Source organism: Ceratosolen solmsi, unplaced genomic scaffold (genome assembly GCF_000503995.2).
Source record: "Ceratosolen solmsi marchali unplaced genomic scaffold, CerSol_1.0 scaffold11, whole genome shotgun sequence".
Taxonomy (NCBI): domain Eukaryota; kingdom Metazoa; phylum Arthropoda; class Insecta; order Hymenoptera; family Agaonidae; genus Ceratosolen; species Ceratosolen solmsi.
This window is the reverse complement of record NW_011948416.1, coordinates 6,934,216-6,952,548: the sequence shown is the minus strand read 5'-3', so window position 1 is coordinate 6,952,548 and position 18,333 is coordinate 6,934,216. Positions and strand designations below refer to the sequence as shown.

The following is an 18,333-nucleotide window of genomic DNA, read 5'->3' as shown; positions in this document are numbered from 1 at the left end:
GTTTAGAATTCCCCGACTAAGTTCAGCATACGCGGAACATCTTGAGGAAGCACATATAACCACACTAGCGCGAAGCGTCGCTGTATGTGTGCGCGTGGCAGATTTACTTACGGGTCAGATAGACTTAGCTCGTGTCTTCTAGGATCTGGCTACCATAAAAATAAGCAGAAATGCGCTTTGTTCGACGTAGCAGCCCTCCATCCCGAGACTTGGACCTCAGCGATAAATTCGACAATAAGATACTCTTTATTATAAAACTTATATTATGAATGGCGTTTGTTTTGAGATGTTGGTAGTGCTGGTATGAAGGATATTTCCGGGACGAAGCCGAGGCATGATCGAATAAACTTTTCGCGATAGATACACTATGCGAATTACATGCAAGCGGTTACTAGTTGGAATTCCGTTTGGTATTTTATTCGAAAACCGACATTTTAATGTACTTGAATTTCTTGCACGAGAACTGTCAAAAATCTTCTAAACACGCCTTTCACTCTATCGTCATGAAATTCAATGATTCATTTTGTAACTGCTCACTATGAGCATTAATTGCCAGTCTGAAAGTACCCGCTTAAGACTATCCGATAATTATAGCAATTTATTCAATATCGCGTTTCTAATACGATAAACACATTTTTCTTTATTTATTACTTTGTTATTTTTATTAATTTCTTTTTTTATTAGACGTCTTGTTATGTTTTTTTTTTTTTTTTTTTTTTTTTTTTTTTTTTTTTATATTCTTTTAAAGCGATTAATTGCCATTTTCTTCTCATTTTCTTTTATGTTTCTTTTTTTTTTCATTCATTTGGAATCATGGAAGAATAAAAATGGATGAACGATTCGAAGTCATATTAAAGAGATTTGATTTTTCGTACGATTTCTCGGTCCTCGAACACGTAATAAATATATTCTACAGTACCATAACGTCGATTCGAGTCCGACCAAGCGGATAAGTTAATAGAGAAGACACGGCTAATCCGTCAAGTAAAAGGCGTTATTTTTATAAAATGGAATATGGATTTCTTTCGAAAAATAATGAATAAACAAATCGTGAGTGCTGTTAAATTGAGATACACTTTATAGATAATTGTAAATTTAACGGTTAATCAATTTTCAAGTACCTGATTTTCTGCAAAGAAAATGATAAAAATAAAGTAAACATGCTTGAAATTGTGGGAAAATTCAAAGCCCAGTATAAGAGAAGGAAAAGAAGCGACGCTAGAGCCTTGCGATAAATAAAGGTACGGATAATCGTTATAACCGTTTAGTAGCGCAATTTTAGCGCAGCTGAAAGGCAACATTAACGCGTCGAGGTTTCCGTGCGCTTATAATGTATACTCGCGATCCCCGAGGCAGAACGTGTCGAATTAACGGGGACAGGGCATTAATCAGCCCTCGAGCTGCGCCGGTTAATTGCAGTTGGCGGTGTTACGCGGCCGCAAAAGGTGGAGTAGCCTGACTAGAAGCTCGGCGCGGATGGTCGTGAAGCTTGGGGAAGATCGGAGGGCGCCAAGCGCTGTCGAAGGACAGGACGATATCCTCAGAGTTGTACCTGCGTCGCGTCTCTCCTCTTGTCCGTTCCGTTTATTAATAACGTCATTTTTATCGAGATATTTATAAACGCGTGGCGCGGCTTTTAATGTAAATGCATTTTTGATGAATGTAGTGGATTCGAGGGATTTTTAAAAAATCACGAATCTCCCCGTTGAGAAAAGGTATGAAATATGGATTTGGTGTTGTTATCGTGTACTTCGTGGCTTCGATCTTTTAATTGGGCCTTTCAATAATAGAAATATATATGCGCAAGAAATGACGTCAAGAGATACCGGGAATAACGTAATTTTGATATCGTAAATTCAAATATTCTTAGAAGCGAACTTACAAATTCAATTTTATGCAACGCGCACATTTAACGAGACTCTTTTACATGACTATTTTTACTTTTTTTTGTTGTTTGTTTTTTCTTTGTTTTTATATAAATTTTATGTTTTCGCATACTCATATTTATTATAGCGATTGCTAATATATAAAAACGAAAAATAGCAGCTGGAAATAGAAAAGTCAGCGGAACATTCAGTTTGTAGATTCATGTCTCGACGAGTAATACGCGTACGTGGCGAATAATTAAATAACATGATTTTGACTTTTCTTTCAATTGTACAAAGTGCACTACTATATATAGTCGCACCTATCCCTCACGGAAAATACACATGCTGACGTAGAAAAAAGCGCTCACGTATGCAGGAGTAACTCTGATTAAATAAATATAAAGTCCTTTATTTATTATTGTCGTGTAGATTTTCTTTTATTCGTTGATGAGAAAATAAATATTGCGTTTGTTTGAGAAAAAGCAACGAAAAACGGCCGGACCACTACTCTTGCTGACACAACAGGAGAGAAACTCGCATGGCCTGGTAACTATATGTGACGTGTGTTGATGACTCGCTCCTTTTTACACAAAATGTGTGTGATACGCAGCAGACGCGCAACTCGAGCGAATGCATTACTCCTCTCTTTTCTCTCTCTCTCTCTCTCTCTCTTTCTCTCTGTTTCTCTCTGTTTCTCTCTCTCTCTCTCTCTCTCTCTCGTCTTTTTATAATAAATAAATAAGCGAGATACAGGCTTTCATTTTAAGCTCAACACGAACGAATGCTCAAATAGAGAAAAACATGTCACTATAGCTCAATATTATTTATGCAAACTAGCACATTCATCCGATTAATAATTGGATAATAAGTTTAACATTGTTTTAACGACATTTTTTTATTTTTTCTTGCTTTTTTTTTACAGTTGCCTTACTCGTAATTCTTATAATATCGATTATCAACCCTTTAAATCATTCGATATTTACGAAATATTACAAGAGACTGCACATCAATATATTTCTAATCCAAGTCAATGTTAAACTTTGCGGCTTTGGTTTCTATTTTCATCTATTTTTATAAACTATTATATTAAATTGTTTATGAATAAATGACATTATAGGAAATCGATCGTTTCATCATATATAAACAACATATTATGAGAAGCTAACTGTATAAACAAACTATAAGTGACGACTGACGCTCGCTACTTTTAAATTTATGCCCGCATAATTTTATCAGATATAGTAAATAATGTTATTTTAAAGTATCTCACGAGCACGCTGTTTTGTCAAATACTTTATCATAAGTTACTATTATTATTACTGTACTCACATTATTGTTGGTTCAAAAAAACTTAAAATTTTATCATATTTAAAATCAACTTTATGCATGGAAATGCGAAAAATTAATTCTAAAAGACAGACCTCGGCATTGCTAGTATTTTATTTCAGAATTTTATTTCTAATTACAATAATTCACCTATTATGCCCCAATGTGATTATAGTTTGAAAATGATGTTCTCGTTGATGGCGATTAAGAGCGTGATTTCGCAGAAAATCTCAACAACTCATAAATCAATTCTAAGCATTAAAAATTTATATTCTATCCTTAAAAGCGGTTTCATTACTTTAATATTATAAGAGCCACGGAGCAGATTACTCTGTTTTCTAATTCTGCGCATGGAGCACGATTTTCGCCAGTTTATTACAAACAGAAGAAGACCAAATAAAAAAAATAGAAAAAAGAGCAGGCATCGTTATTCCAATCACCTCGAGAGTCGATCACACCGTGTGAATTATGTCGACGAATCGTGCTACGGAACCCTTAAAAAAAAAATTTAAGCAGCCAGTCGCACGACCCCGCAATTCTGGAACTTCCGAGTTGGACAGCTGAAAATACACGCCTCGCGAATTCGTTATTTTTATAATTCCAGAAACGTGCCACGCGACGTCGACGTCATTGCTCTCCCCAAAAATATTGGCAAAATTTTTGCCACGGCGTGACTCGTTTTCTCGAGAAATCGAAGAAATTTTAAAGTAGGGCACAAATACAGTTTAACATGTCAGACCATCATTATCGAGAAGAAACAGGCCTAATATCGCTACGGCAATATAACGAAATTACGTAAGATTTGGATAAATAAAACATTCGATAAATAAATGGATGTGGGATACTTACGCCTCTTTTGTGCACCGCAAACACGACTCCGATCGACTTCTGGGAAAATATGTTTAAACGAGCGTTATGTTTTAATTGGGTCAGGGCTATATATGAAGATTCTATTGGTGCAGAATATATCTGCCATCTCATTACCTTAAAATATATTTTTACATCCATCTCGAATGTTTTTAAGCCTTACATTTATAAACATCCATTAAAAATAAATAACTTTCGCATCATATCCTTCTAAACAATGAGTTGCGTATTTATTATCGAATTTTACACGCGTATATGTGTAGATAAGCACATGTGACTCTATGTAATATAATTATTTATTTCTATAGCATATTATACGTCCTTTTCCAACTTATTACCTAACTTTTTAAAGTTAATCAATTGTAATGGATATTGGTAGTCATTAAGGTATCATTACAAATAAATTATGCAATAGAATATTCTCATAAATTCATTTATATAAAAATTATTCTTATATACATATTAAGATAAAAATGATTTTACTTAGTGACAAACAGAGAGAGAGAGAGAGAGAGAGAGAGAGAGAGAGAGAGAGTTTAAACAATTAGAGAAAAACTCTCATGTTATAAAAAAGGAAAGATACTAAATATCTGTAATGATAAAATTAGGAAACTTTATCACATTTTCCTTGAATACAGACAAATTCATGAGTTGTCATTTTCATTCATTCTCCATGAATAAAAATAACCAAGAATGAAAACTACATTGGCTTAAATATTACAAAAGAATGCTTTAAAACTTAAGTGGAAAAATCTGAAAAATATTAGTAATAATAATGTAATAATAAATGGTGCCAAATAAGATGAATTATGAATTAATAGAATTTAAATAATTTTATAAATATATATTTGAGGAAAATAAAAGTGTACAAAGAATTATGTATATATTTTTATAAGAAATATTGGCTGTACTTTACAATTACAGAGATAAGAAATTTTAAGTTATTGATGTTATTCTATAATGTTTATTTGAAACAATTCTATGTTCAAAACGTTGTTTCATATCGTTTATTAATAAGTTTTTATTTACATTAAAAATGAATTATGATGTTATTAACCAAGATATGAAATTTTTATAATATCTATACCATTATTATACAATTTATTATTAGAAAATAATACGCGACAATATAAATAAATAAATAAATAAATATATATATATATATATATATACAGTTTACATGTTAAATATTTTTTCAAAATTTTTGTTTTGATGGATAAAATTCTGCTGATATAAATAGGCTTAATAAATAAAAGCTATGTTCATTTATTAAATACACGCCGCATAAACATGCACATACGCATGCGCATACGCATACGTAGATACAAAACAGATAAACGTGTATCAATTATTGTAATTTTCTGTAAAAATCAAAGATTGTATAATGCAATTTATTAAAACAACATTTAAATTGGAAAATATGTATGTATGCATATGTATATATATATAATTTTTTTTCTAATCGCACAAAGAAAAACGTACATGAATTTTAATAATCTAGTAGCCTGCATTATGTGTCAAGCATTTTCAAATTAGATATAATTTGAAAATAATTTGAAAGTAATTTGAAATGAAATTAAAATATAGTCATAATTTTTTCAGCGCTATATTTTCAAATATGTGAATAGAAATTTACGTATAATAATATGGTATAATACGATAATACTAACAACTTGCTACAGAAAATAAACTTCACTGACATTAAAAATAGGATGCTGATAATAGCATGCGATACCTATACAAACAAAAGAAATTTTTGAATATATCCAGAAAGGCGATAAAAAAATAATTGCTTAAAGATGTCTAAGGTATTACGGAAATCTGAGAGTATCCAGCATGACCAGCAAAAGTAAAATGAATTTTATACATTACGTTGTAGTGGTAAGTGGCGACCGTCCGTCTCAACCGAGAAAAATTGCACTTCGTCTGATCCGGTACAAGAAAAGCCTCGACTTGCATAAAAAAAAATTCGCGCCTCTGTGAGCTCGCAAATGCCTTCAAGGACACGTAATCGGCTTACCTGCGGACGCGCGCATAAAAGGAAGTATTTAGCCTGGGAGGAAACACGCGCGCGTACACATTGAAAAGAGTGGCTGCTTATTATAATGTTTTCCGATTCTTTCTTTTTACAAGTTTTATTAGCAGAAAGCAAACTATGAGAACGTACTTTATTCGAGTTCGCGGATAGTTTTAAAGCTCGATGCGCTTTTTCCCCCGAGGATTTCGCCATTCCAATGTGGTCCTTTGCATTTTATAATCGACAAAATGGTAGAGATTAAAGAGCGAAGCTTTGAAATGAAAAAAAATGTAATTGTAATTCATGTAGGATTATTATTGATGGAATATATACGACAAAAATTATTTACTTCAGCATTTATATGATCTGATCGATCGATATTTGTCTAGACAAAACTACTTTCGCAAGTCTCGTCAATTCGTATTCCATATATTTAAAATATCTAGCACCCAATTGATTTTGTTACACTCACAATAATCTAACTTATTATCATTGTTATATTAATGATTTCGTCGTATATGATAAAATCACTGTATCGCATAATATTCATATAATATCTCGAAGTTTTTATTCTTATTCGCTTAATGATTAATTATCAATGAATTTGCAGCGACATTGATACAATTAACTATCACTTTTAATTGTGAATTAAGAGCAATTCTCATTATTATCCCTCATAAATGCATTTAGTATTTTTGCGATACAAATTCAGTGTCTATGCTAATCAAACGTCGACTGGCTCATTGTACAAAAAACAATCAACCTACTACGTAAGTCTTTTAGGCCGTATCCCATCCCCTCGATATTTTCTCAATTTAATAAAGACACAACGGCAAAATCCAGTTTAGCTTAGGAATGCTAACGATATAATGTGCAAAGGGAAGGTGGTAGGGAGCGTGATTATTAACAAGGTAACCAATGACGTACGAAGATCGCTGAAGCGGACTGACAGGCGTTCGACAAACTTATCGCTTATTACTATCGCCTGGAAGACGTCGATTGATAGCGGTGGGAAGGTGCAGAAGGTACATAAGAGCCGGACTATGGAAAATGCAAGGCACAAGCGATGCTCGTCATCGTCAACTTCGCAAAGTATTTATCACGGAGCTTTTTCGAAATTGGATTTTCAAATGTAGAGTTTTGAAGTATCGATAAAACTCTTAAATGTGCGTGGAGATAAGTAGCGCGAAAAAACAGAATCAGCAACCGCTAAATGTAATTCCTTAGCCAAAGAAACAGCTCAGTCGCATAATAATAAATTTTGCGTTATTAATAAGACGGCGTTAATCAATTACGAACGAAGATAGATTTTAAGTATTTAATGTGAATAAAATACTTTAGGTTTATACTTTTAATAAAATCAATTGATAAGCGAGTGTATTTAAATAAATTTTTATTTTATACAAATGGATTTTGTATCTAAAATAAATTAAATATTATTTAAATTCTGTGGGAATTGGTGAAAGTTTGGCTAAATGTTGAAACATAATAAGGATTTACATATCTGCATGCGCCTCTCTCACTCTCTCTCTCTCTGTCGAATAATTTTGAAACATATTTAATAATTATTTACACACACACACACACGCACGCACGCGCACGCGCACACACACACGCACACACACACACACACACATATATATATATATATATGTACGTCTGTAATGTATTCCTAGATTTCTATATTAGATAATATTTTTTAACAATTAATATAATATATTAAGCAGTGTAATATCATAATATTTTTACTAATAATGACTTGAAAATTTTGCAGAATTTACAAAATTTATTGAATTGTAATATGCATTATTGAGATGTTGTTAATATTAACCAGATTCCACAAATGTTCAAATTAAGCAATTCTCCGATATTTTGAAGTGTCACCACCTTTAGATAAAATATATCACTCGCACAATATTTACTCATACTAAAAGTTTCCAAAGCCTAAACTAGTTGATATAATAATAAAGATAAAAGGTTTCTATTTTTAGTTTATTATATGACCTCAAAACCAATATCAGCGTTTGAGAACAATATAATTTGAATAATTCAAATTTTTCTCCCAGTATTTGTCCAAATTTAGTTGCATGCTTTTATAATGGATTATTATACGGACTGCGTTAACTCCCACTAACTTCACAAATTAACTTTAAGCCCACAAGTCCATTGAAAATGTAGGAAATATAAGACTAATCACACTAATGGCGGCCTTACGTCTTCTCGCTTATCTATATTTCTTTTTCACGCGGTCGTAGCTCATTTTGCTCTTCTTTTTTAAATTTAAACCATTCATCGTATGCTTCGCCATGACCGTGATTTGAAGTTGAAGGTCTGGCTGTTTGGAAATAAAGCACGGACGCTCGTATTATACCACTGGCGATATAACATTAACGCGGGAGTTTCAAAAATAATCAGCCGGCGAAAATTGATATCGTCTCAAGGCCAGGGCCGACGAGCCTTAACCCACTTAAAATTGTTTATGCAAAATCGGGCTGATACTACTGTGGCGGATACGGCATCCCTCCTGAAAATGCCGACTCTTCTTTAATCTCAGCAAAGTGGAAAAAAATTCAAGGCACTTTTACGTCGGATGCATCTGAAATAATACGAGCAACATAATGACACATCTTTCTCAGCATCGTGTACTTTTCCATACCGGATACTTTAAATCAATAGTAAATGTTCAAAGAATGGAAAATGAAGTTTATAATAACATTGGAATTACAGGATTGAGTAACTTAATCAACTAAATGACGAATGCGTTAATTTTTAACCCCATGGTTCGAGCTGCAGTGTAAAACGAATCCCCACAAATAAGTATAGGTAAGGTGAAAATAATTTCAAAATGTACAGAAATAATTTCAGCAATTATAGCTATAGCAATTTTTAGATATAAAAATACGTTTTCTCGAGAATGGAAAGGAATAATATGAGTGGCAGTGATAATAGACCATTACGAAAGTATCAAAAGTCATGCATTTGTAGGGATTTAAGTATTTGCCGAACTCAGCAATTTTCAATATATATAATGTTTACGTAATAAACTAAAAGTGGCTTACTTAGCGCTGCTCGTACGATATTTTACAAAATGAAATATATAAAACTGATCATAAAAGAATTCATTTCCTAATGTTCGACCCATTTAGCTTTAAACTATTCCAAAATAAAAAAAGAAAAATTAAAAAAATATTCGCACAAGCCGTATTCATCATAACAATGCTACTTTTTATAATTATTTAAAATCTAATTGCGTAACATAGATTATGTCGCATTAGGCTATCTTTCAAGAAAAACACTTTCGTCTACTGCGCGTTCTTATCGATGCTTCTACACACGAAGCACAACAAGCGAGTTTACTCAAATATAACAGCATTGCATTGAATTCCTTGGAATTCGTAATTAATAAACGTTCGTATGCGCTGAAAAGTGGTGAAATATAATATACTCGTCATAAATAGAGGATAATACCAATTGAAGAGTCATTAGAACAGTTGCACGATCACCTAAGCTTTCTCGTAACTCTAATGTAAAATTGCTTCATTCCCCGTAAGCACACGAGTCCTCCGGAAGCTAAAACTCCCTTAACCATCTTCAATCCTAAATCGTGTTGACGCTGACGCATATCATTAATTATCCGACGTACACGCGCGAAATTGCGAATCACTGTCTCGGTGCTCGTTGTCGTTAGTTACACCGCATCGATTCCTCGAAATCACGTCGAGCAATGCAGATGGAGCAACACGTACCCGGCCTGTGCCTAATTAACTCGCGTCGACGTATCCGAAGATGCTTCTCGTACACTCCGGGGGCAGCTGCTATACACGATTCCGAGTACAAGTGTATTTAAAGGATATATGAACTTTAGCTGCCGAGAGAATGGTAATCATTAGTTGTGTATTCGCGGAAAGTGATGGTCAATCGAGAGCCTCTCCAGGTTTTTCGACTTCCAAGGGAATGACTCCTTCTCGCTATGAGATATTTTCAGGACTAAGTGCGACCGTGGCTTCGCTTTTTTCTAATAATTCGAGCGCCAAGCGTCTTAATCGCATGATCTACAGATTTAATATTCCATTCGTACGTCTAATGTGGTATGATGTGTGCAGCAGCGCACTTGTAGGCATTTAAATAACAATTTCTTTTTCCCATTCGTTATACGGCTCGTCAAAAAGGTTGTGAAATTCATTGGATAATAGGACAGTTTGTAGAAGTTAATAAAGATCATAAATCGTAAATATATCATAATACGTATCAAATCATGTTTCGTATATTTATTTATAGCTTTTGTCGAATTTTACATACATTGCTTTTCGATTTAAACGTATAGTGTGCAGCATCATTACAAAGAGTTATGATTAAATTTCAAGGAGTTGATTAGATTTTAGGAAAAGAGAGAAAAAGTTGTTAACTGGCGAGCAATTGAGAAGATGAATGAAAGGCAAGAAGAAAGATGGTGTGAAAAAATTTAAAAAACGGGGAAAAATAAAATTGTTCAAACATCACTAAGACTTGAATTGAAATTAAAAAAAATTATTAATAAAATAAGAAGACAAAAATTTTACGATAGGAAAAGAATATTTGAATGAATTAATTGCAAAGGTTCAATATTCTTCTTATTATTTTTAAACACTCATGTCTACGACCAACATCGGATCAACGCTTCGGTACTCGCGACGTAATTTTAGCAACAGGCAGTGCTTATAAATATATTCCTATGTACTATTTCTAAGTCTATCCTTCAATTCGCTTTACCTGTTTCACTCATTTTACACGTGCCCTTCGTCGGAACTTCATCAAACTTTGCATTTACCCGGCAGTTCGTAGTAAATGTCGCGCTACTTCGTGCTTCTTTCTTTTTCTCCAAGGACACGTTTTAAGGGAATGCAGCAACTCACTTTATTACTAGTTGCTCCATGAAGAGTAATTGTATTCGTATTTATCACGCGCGGAGTATCATACGCTGACGAGTTATTTTTACGACAAAATTAGCATTGAAAGCTTTAAAATAGAATTATACATGAATTTATAGCTTCGTTAGAAATCTTTTTATATTGAATCAAATTTCTTCTAAACTTTTATTGCAATAAAATATATATTTAATATTTATTTTGAATATTCGAGCTTTTCTTATATTTAATTATATTTCAAGAAAAAATATATCATATACTTTCCACTTTTAATATGACATATTATTTGTTATTTTTAACTGAATTTCTATAATAATTAAACCAAATTCATATAAATCATATTTTATGGATAGAGCATAATATTTTTTGTAATAAATTTCTTTTATTTATAATGTGAAACGTTAGAGTCTTGCAAATGTAAATATATCCCTCGATTATATAAAGTTAACAAATTTATTTTTTACATTCATTTACAAAATCTGTCCAAGACCCTTTACTATTATAGTTTCGCATAAAATTTTAAATACCCACTTCGTTCCGATTTAACATTATTATTTTAATTTAAGCATGAATTTGCATCTTATTATAATATTGTATAAAATAAGAAATTCGTAAGCATTGTAGTGTGCTCTTAATGTAAGAGCTTTTATAAGTGCTCGATATTTAAATATTACAACATTTTACCTCTACAAAACTACCGGTTCTATTATTACTTTTATAAAGAATAAAATTTTAATTATTGAATTAGAGGAATGATAATGATTGTTATTGTATATACAAGAAAGTAATTACAATTATAATTTATACCGATAAAGTGTGATTAATATATTTATAGTTTATTATATAATACATTTTACTCTATTTTCATTTTATTAATTTCAAATTTATGTCAAAACATACGTACTAGAATGAAAAAGCAACATATTTAATTTTAGAGATTCGTAAAAAGGAGTTGCCAATACATTTCCACTTGACTTCCTTGTACTTTATTTTTATATTAATTTTTATATTAATCATTTATCATAAATCCCATTTATATATACATTTTTATTTATCTATCGGGCTTTAGACTTTAATATTGCATTTTCAACATTGTTTTCATTGTTAAATACACGATTACAAAGAAATGAAAAAAGTATTAAAAATTAATTAAAAATCATTCGAATGTATTATTCATATAATTATTGCGCATTATTTTACGGCATATTCCAGATTTCAGGGAATTTTAGATCTGAAATATTTCTCGACATTTCAAATAGATTAGATTTCAATTTAAATAGTTTTTATACTATATACAAATACATACGCATTCTAATACACATTTATAATGCGTACTAAATGATGCATGTAAAAAAGAAATATTGTACGCACGTTGTGTTCAATACGCACATTCTCTAAATATAAGGCATAATTAAAATAATTTAGCATACAATAATAATACAAAAATAGCTCATCGACAATTCGGCAAATGAATGTATCGTTTGCCTAATAATTAATTAACAAAACATTTGAATATGCGCGAAAATATAAAAGGTTCAAAAGTATGCATACATATAATAATAAATTTTCATTAAAAAGAGGAATAATTTTAATAAATGAGCCTATATTAATGTCTAGAAATTAACTATTACTTTGCCATATATGGCAAATAGTAAAAGTGATTAACAGAAGAGGAGATTCCACGTATTAGACGTTTTTAAGAGTTGCCTAAAATTATTATCGATAATTCGATTTAATGCATATATAAATGAAAAATTACAATTAAAATAATTGTAATTAAAAGAACTTAGATACTTTGATTCTTTAATTGATCGAGAAATGATAGATTAACAACACTTTCTCTCATAACCGACGCTATTTTTGTTGTCTCAAAGATTAAAACTATAATTAGAAACTTATTCCTTATCGAAATATTAATACATGCTCGCATTAGAATATAAGAAAAATATAATTTAGTTTAACATTGGCTTTCAAATTCTGAATGGCAGAAAAAGTACACTAAAAACTCGATGTAGCGTCATTGAAATTCGATTATTATTTTATAAATAGTGAACTTCATAGAAGATCGTTAAACTTACTTATTTAGCACTGTAAATAACATAATATGTTGAGCGATATAAATACGCGAGCCCAATGTAATCAAATAGATTTTGAAAAATGTACATGCATTCGATGGCAATCTATTATTACATAACATTGAGCACAAATAGTTCCAGAGGCGATTCATTATCATTACTTTCACCCCTGATTAAATGATATTCCATATTAATATGAACGATGGCAAAAGGATATTGATCTCGATCATATAAATGACAAAATTTTTTTTTAATTGAAGTGAAAATATCTAAATACTAAATTGAACTAAATTACCAAATAATTTATTATTAGAAATATCTATCTGTCAATATTATCATCTAGCAATTAATAATTTTATTATAAAGCTAACATTTATAAATCGGATTTTAGTTAAAAATTTAATCGCTGCTTAATTGTATTTTTAATACGAATGATGATTTATTGGTAATACGTGTTTCGCAATTTGAAAAAAAAAAAAAAAAAAACTAATAAGAATTGTTTTCATTAATCACTCGCTTGTCTAGTACTTGAATATTCGTAATAATTATGACATCTCTTCAATCATACGTATCAGTATGAGTAATTTAAGCAATATTATAGCATCATTATAGTAATATAATTTCAAATGATAAAATTAGAAAAACATTTGGAACAATAGTGATGCATTTAATTAAAAGCTTTATAATATTTGCCGTAAGCTAATCAAGTTGTCGTTCGTGTCAGTTAATAATAAAAAATATTTATTAATTCATTTATAATGTCACTATTGCAAGGACTTATTTTAGATAGAGTAGATTCGACGCATTCGAGACAATATTTACTTTTTTTTTCTTCTTGTTTTGTTTACTCATTACATCACAAAAAGAAAATCAGCCTCTCACAAAGGATAATTGTGAGGGCTGTTTAATTAATATTATTTAAATGACCGCCAATTAAGAATACAGTGTTTTGAGAAAACTTCGCCAATACGAACAAAAACACAATACGCTCAGTATAATAATAGGAAGAATATGTTTAAAATGAAGAGCCATATAAGTGAATTTAAATGTCCATGTAAATCCCACGCAGCCTAGAAAATATTGTCTTAAAAAATATTAAATAATGAAACGAATGGCTTTTACGAGAAGAATTTTATGAGAATAGGAGTTAAAGGATGCGCGTAAAGTTATGTGAGTCGGATATCTTTCAACACAATAGCTTTAGTCATCGATAAAGATGATCTCTCTTTTATATATCTATTTTTCATCTTATTTTTCATCTTAATTTTCATCTTATTTTTCATCTCATTTTTCATCTCATTTTTCATCATGCAAGATAACAAGGCAGAGATGTATAAGGCTAGTGAAAAAGGGTAAAGCTATAGCGTCGAAAACACGTGTTTCGCGGGTCTTCGTGACGTAACGCTATATACAATAAACACAACCGTAGTGCCACTAAACGTAAAAAGCGCAGAGGAAAAAAAGCCTCGGAGTCGCAGCACGACATCGAGTCGCTCAAACATTCACAATTCCGTGATGCGCTGCACGACGCCGGATCTATTTCTGTTTAGTCACCCACAAGTCCAACCGCACAATTGTGATCCTCGTGTGGAGAACGAGTCTCTCACGATCCAGTACATTTCAATCGATCTGCTAGGCACTTGATCGCGTGCCCATTACAATCGGCAATTAACGAGTCTGGGTTCGCTTTCATATTTTTTTTTCTCTTACAGCGTGCTGCTTTTATCAATCTGACAGCGATTTCTTAAATGCTTCGAGTAAGCGATCTTTCGGATTCATTTGGGAAATGATGTAACGTTCAATTTCACGGCTTATGTCTTTATAAGCTAACTGTAAATATATGAAAATGAGAGGCGATCGATTTGTCGGTCGTTTATTATCTTTGGTCATTTCAGTTGAGTTGCAAGCTCATTCTTGGATTGTTACTGATTCTCGGCCATTAATTTTGATGATAAACAATCATAATAACAACAAAAAATACAACAATAATATCGATTAAATTTAAATTTAATCAATCCATTTAATTAATAAATTATAGGTTAAATAGTCAATTGTATTGAAAAAAAAAATATATATATATTTGATGAACATTGTTATTGCTCTGATCATGATATCGTTATTATGTAAGTGTATTATAATTTTAAACAGTTAGCTTATAATTACAAACATTGATCATGGTAAAATAATAAAATGGCAATTGTAATCATATAATAAGTATTTTTCACTATTTATCTATAGTTATTCTTGTTAAACATTGTACAATAATATTTCAAACAATAGTCACGTACGAGCGCGTTAAATTAATATTTAATGTCGTAGAAAAAAGTTTTTAATCTTGACCTATTCTATTTCGATTTTAAATTGTCTAGATTCTGTTAGGTAGTTCATATAGTAAAAACTCACATTCCTTTGAAAGTGTATTGAAAAGAATCAAACAAAGCCAGCAATAAGATCGTGACAGCATCGATATTCGACATTTCGCAATTTAACAGCGACTTTTATTATGCTAGTGACCGTATTGTTCGTATTAATAAAAAAGAACATAGCGACGATCGTCCCTTCTATTAATAGACCATTGTATTGTCCCCTGGAAAACTTTTTGCTGCCAGTTGAATCTTATATAACTATGTATAAAACATATACATAAGATGCTCACATGATTTTTCACCAATTGCTTTCTTATGTTATATGAAAAGGATCGCATCAAGACCATTACATGAGTGATTTTTGATCGTATATTAATAATAATAATATATAGGTTTTCTATATTAACGTATGTTGTAGTTAAAAAATGGTCTTGTCTCGAAAAAAATATATGTCTTGAAATAAAAGATAACAGAAATTATCCAAGTATATATATATATATATATATATATCACTAGTTACCATATAATATACAATGTTGCCTAACATAAAAGAAAGATCTACACTCTTTTTGTAAGTCATGGTTTTCTCTGTAAGCATCAATAATAAAGAAAGTGTGTCACGTTGTCAAGAACTTAAGATTGTACAAAATTGCTCTCTAAATTGCTTGCAGGATTACTAATTATATAAGAAATAATTTAAATAGCAAATCCTTAACTCTAAATGAATGTATTGAAATTATATTCTAGCCAGAATGGTTAAATTAAAGCTATTTTAATTTTAATTTCATTATAAAAATAATATGAATCAATTTTTCGATTAACTAAGAATAGGTGACATTATCGTAGACAATGTAAAAGCATTATTTAGAACTTTATGACGCAATACTTCAACGGCCGTTCTTTGTTATCCCAAATGGATGAAATGAATTTCATAGAATACACTTCTATGTAGGAAGGTCATCATTCCTCATGCGAAAATAATTAATTCAAAAGCACATCTTTTATAAGATTTTGTATTTAATATTTATCATCGTGTCCCGTATATAGTTCTAAATTTTCGATTATAGTCAATTTTTATATTTGATCTTAATTTTATTTTATAAATTCATAAAATCCAATAAAATAAAAATTATAATAAAATAATCACGATAAAATAATAAAAAGTTGTGAAACTAAGAGAATATTTTTTATTAGATTTACACTTTTTAATTTTTTTTAATTTTTACTTAAATTTACCCATACTGAAACAGTTCTACCAATAATTTGTGTTATTAATTATTATTATTTATTGGAATATTAAAATCTTAAATTCTGTATTTTTTTTTAATAAATTTCTCTTCTATCTAACAAACTAAAAACGAAAAATGAAATTAATCAAGTACAGCAGTATTTGCTTTAAAGGCTTTGATAAGGACGTAAGATTGATTATTCTAAATTTAAAAGTAAAAGCGAGTGTCTGTCAAAAATGAAAACCAATACTTATTATAGACTGAAATTGAGTAACATACCAATTTTTATTCTACCCAATCCATTTAACATGGCATGTACGCTAAAATATTTAGAGAGTTATAGTTGTACATAATAAAAGACAAAGATATCTTTCATAATTGAAACTGAAAGCGAACGTTACGAATGAAATGAAATAAATAGTAATAATACTATCACTTGCACAAGACAATCTCATAATAAAAAGAGAGCGCCTGTCTTAGAGGCGAATCTATGGCCATCCTAAAATTTACTAATTTCATCAAAGAAACACCCTAAAACACCGACAAACTTGACTTAGTCTTTCAGTCAAAAGCCGACTGTTGTATTTAAAATGAAAGTCCCATCAAACAACTTCCCGAATGTTAAAATCTATTTAAGGAGTGTCGATAGCGTACAATGATATTAATTGTAAAATGATTTTCAATTACTTCATATTTTAACGACACACACTTGGGCAGATAACAAAAAAAAAAAAAAAAAAAAATTAACTTTAATCTTACGATTATTTTAATGGGCTTAAAGTTTATTTTCAAATAATTGCAACTAAATTATCAAAGTCTAAATTATGTCTATTGTAAATGTTTGAAAATATCCAAAAGGATTTTATTTGGGATTCTTTATTTGGGAATATCATGTAAAGTACACGTTTTATGTAAAGAATTATATTATGATATTTTAATTGATGAAAAATATTATGAATTTAATGAAAGCAACGATTCTGTATTTTCTAATAAATATCACATAAACGGCTATAACTTTTTCTATACAAGCAGTGTATTTTCTGATCCGAGTTGAATTAACAGACAAATGAAAAGTAATCAAAATAATGATTTCGAAATATGTAGTCTGAAAAGAACTACTTTCCTTTCAAGCAATGTTTCAAATTAATTATCCACGGATTTCTTCGTAAATATACATAAAAGTCTTCTTCCCGTATGGCCTTCAACGAAATTACTTATCATCTTGCTAGCATCACCGAATTTATTTCTGGTGCGCAGACTCCACGGCCACAAAGAGACGACGAATAAAAAAAATCAGATAAAAATTTAGGATTGTATATATATAACGTCTGAGGTAATTAGCAATTCATTACGGTAAACAAGCAAATGCAAAACTTCACTCACCTTCGTACATCTGAGCATACTGAGGGAAGCCGGCAGCTCTCAGCCACTTGCACGCTTCCTGAGCTTCGATTTCTGTAAACAAAACAAAACAAAAAAAAAACAAGATCAATGTTGGATTAATGCGTATTATGTGAAGCATCAAGTATGAAGGGATAACTAACTCAAAGTCAAAAGGTTAGAAATAATGAACCGAGCTTAGATAATTCATGTGGCTCAAGCAGAAATAACTATTTAGTTTATATGTGAAAGACGTTTTGACATAATCTGCGTCGTCGCAATAAAAATCGAGATTCTTTGC

General features: G+C 30.7%; 1 protein-coding gene across 1 annotated transcript in view; it reads right to left on the bottom strand.

Annotated features, from left to right (window-relative positions):
• Window positions 1-18,333, bottom strand: part of cv-c (RhoGTPase activating protein) — a 277,986-nt gene that overhangs the window by 77,070 nt on the left and 182,583 nt on the right. The window contains exon 3 of the mRNA XM_011495782.1: window positions 18,036-18,107. Coding sequence (XP_011494084.1) covers window positions 18,036-18,107 — 72 coding nt within the window. The remainder of the gene's footprint in view (window positions 1-18,035; window positions 18,108-18,333) is intronic.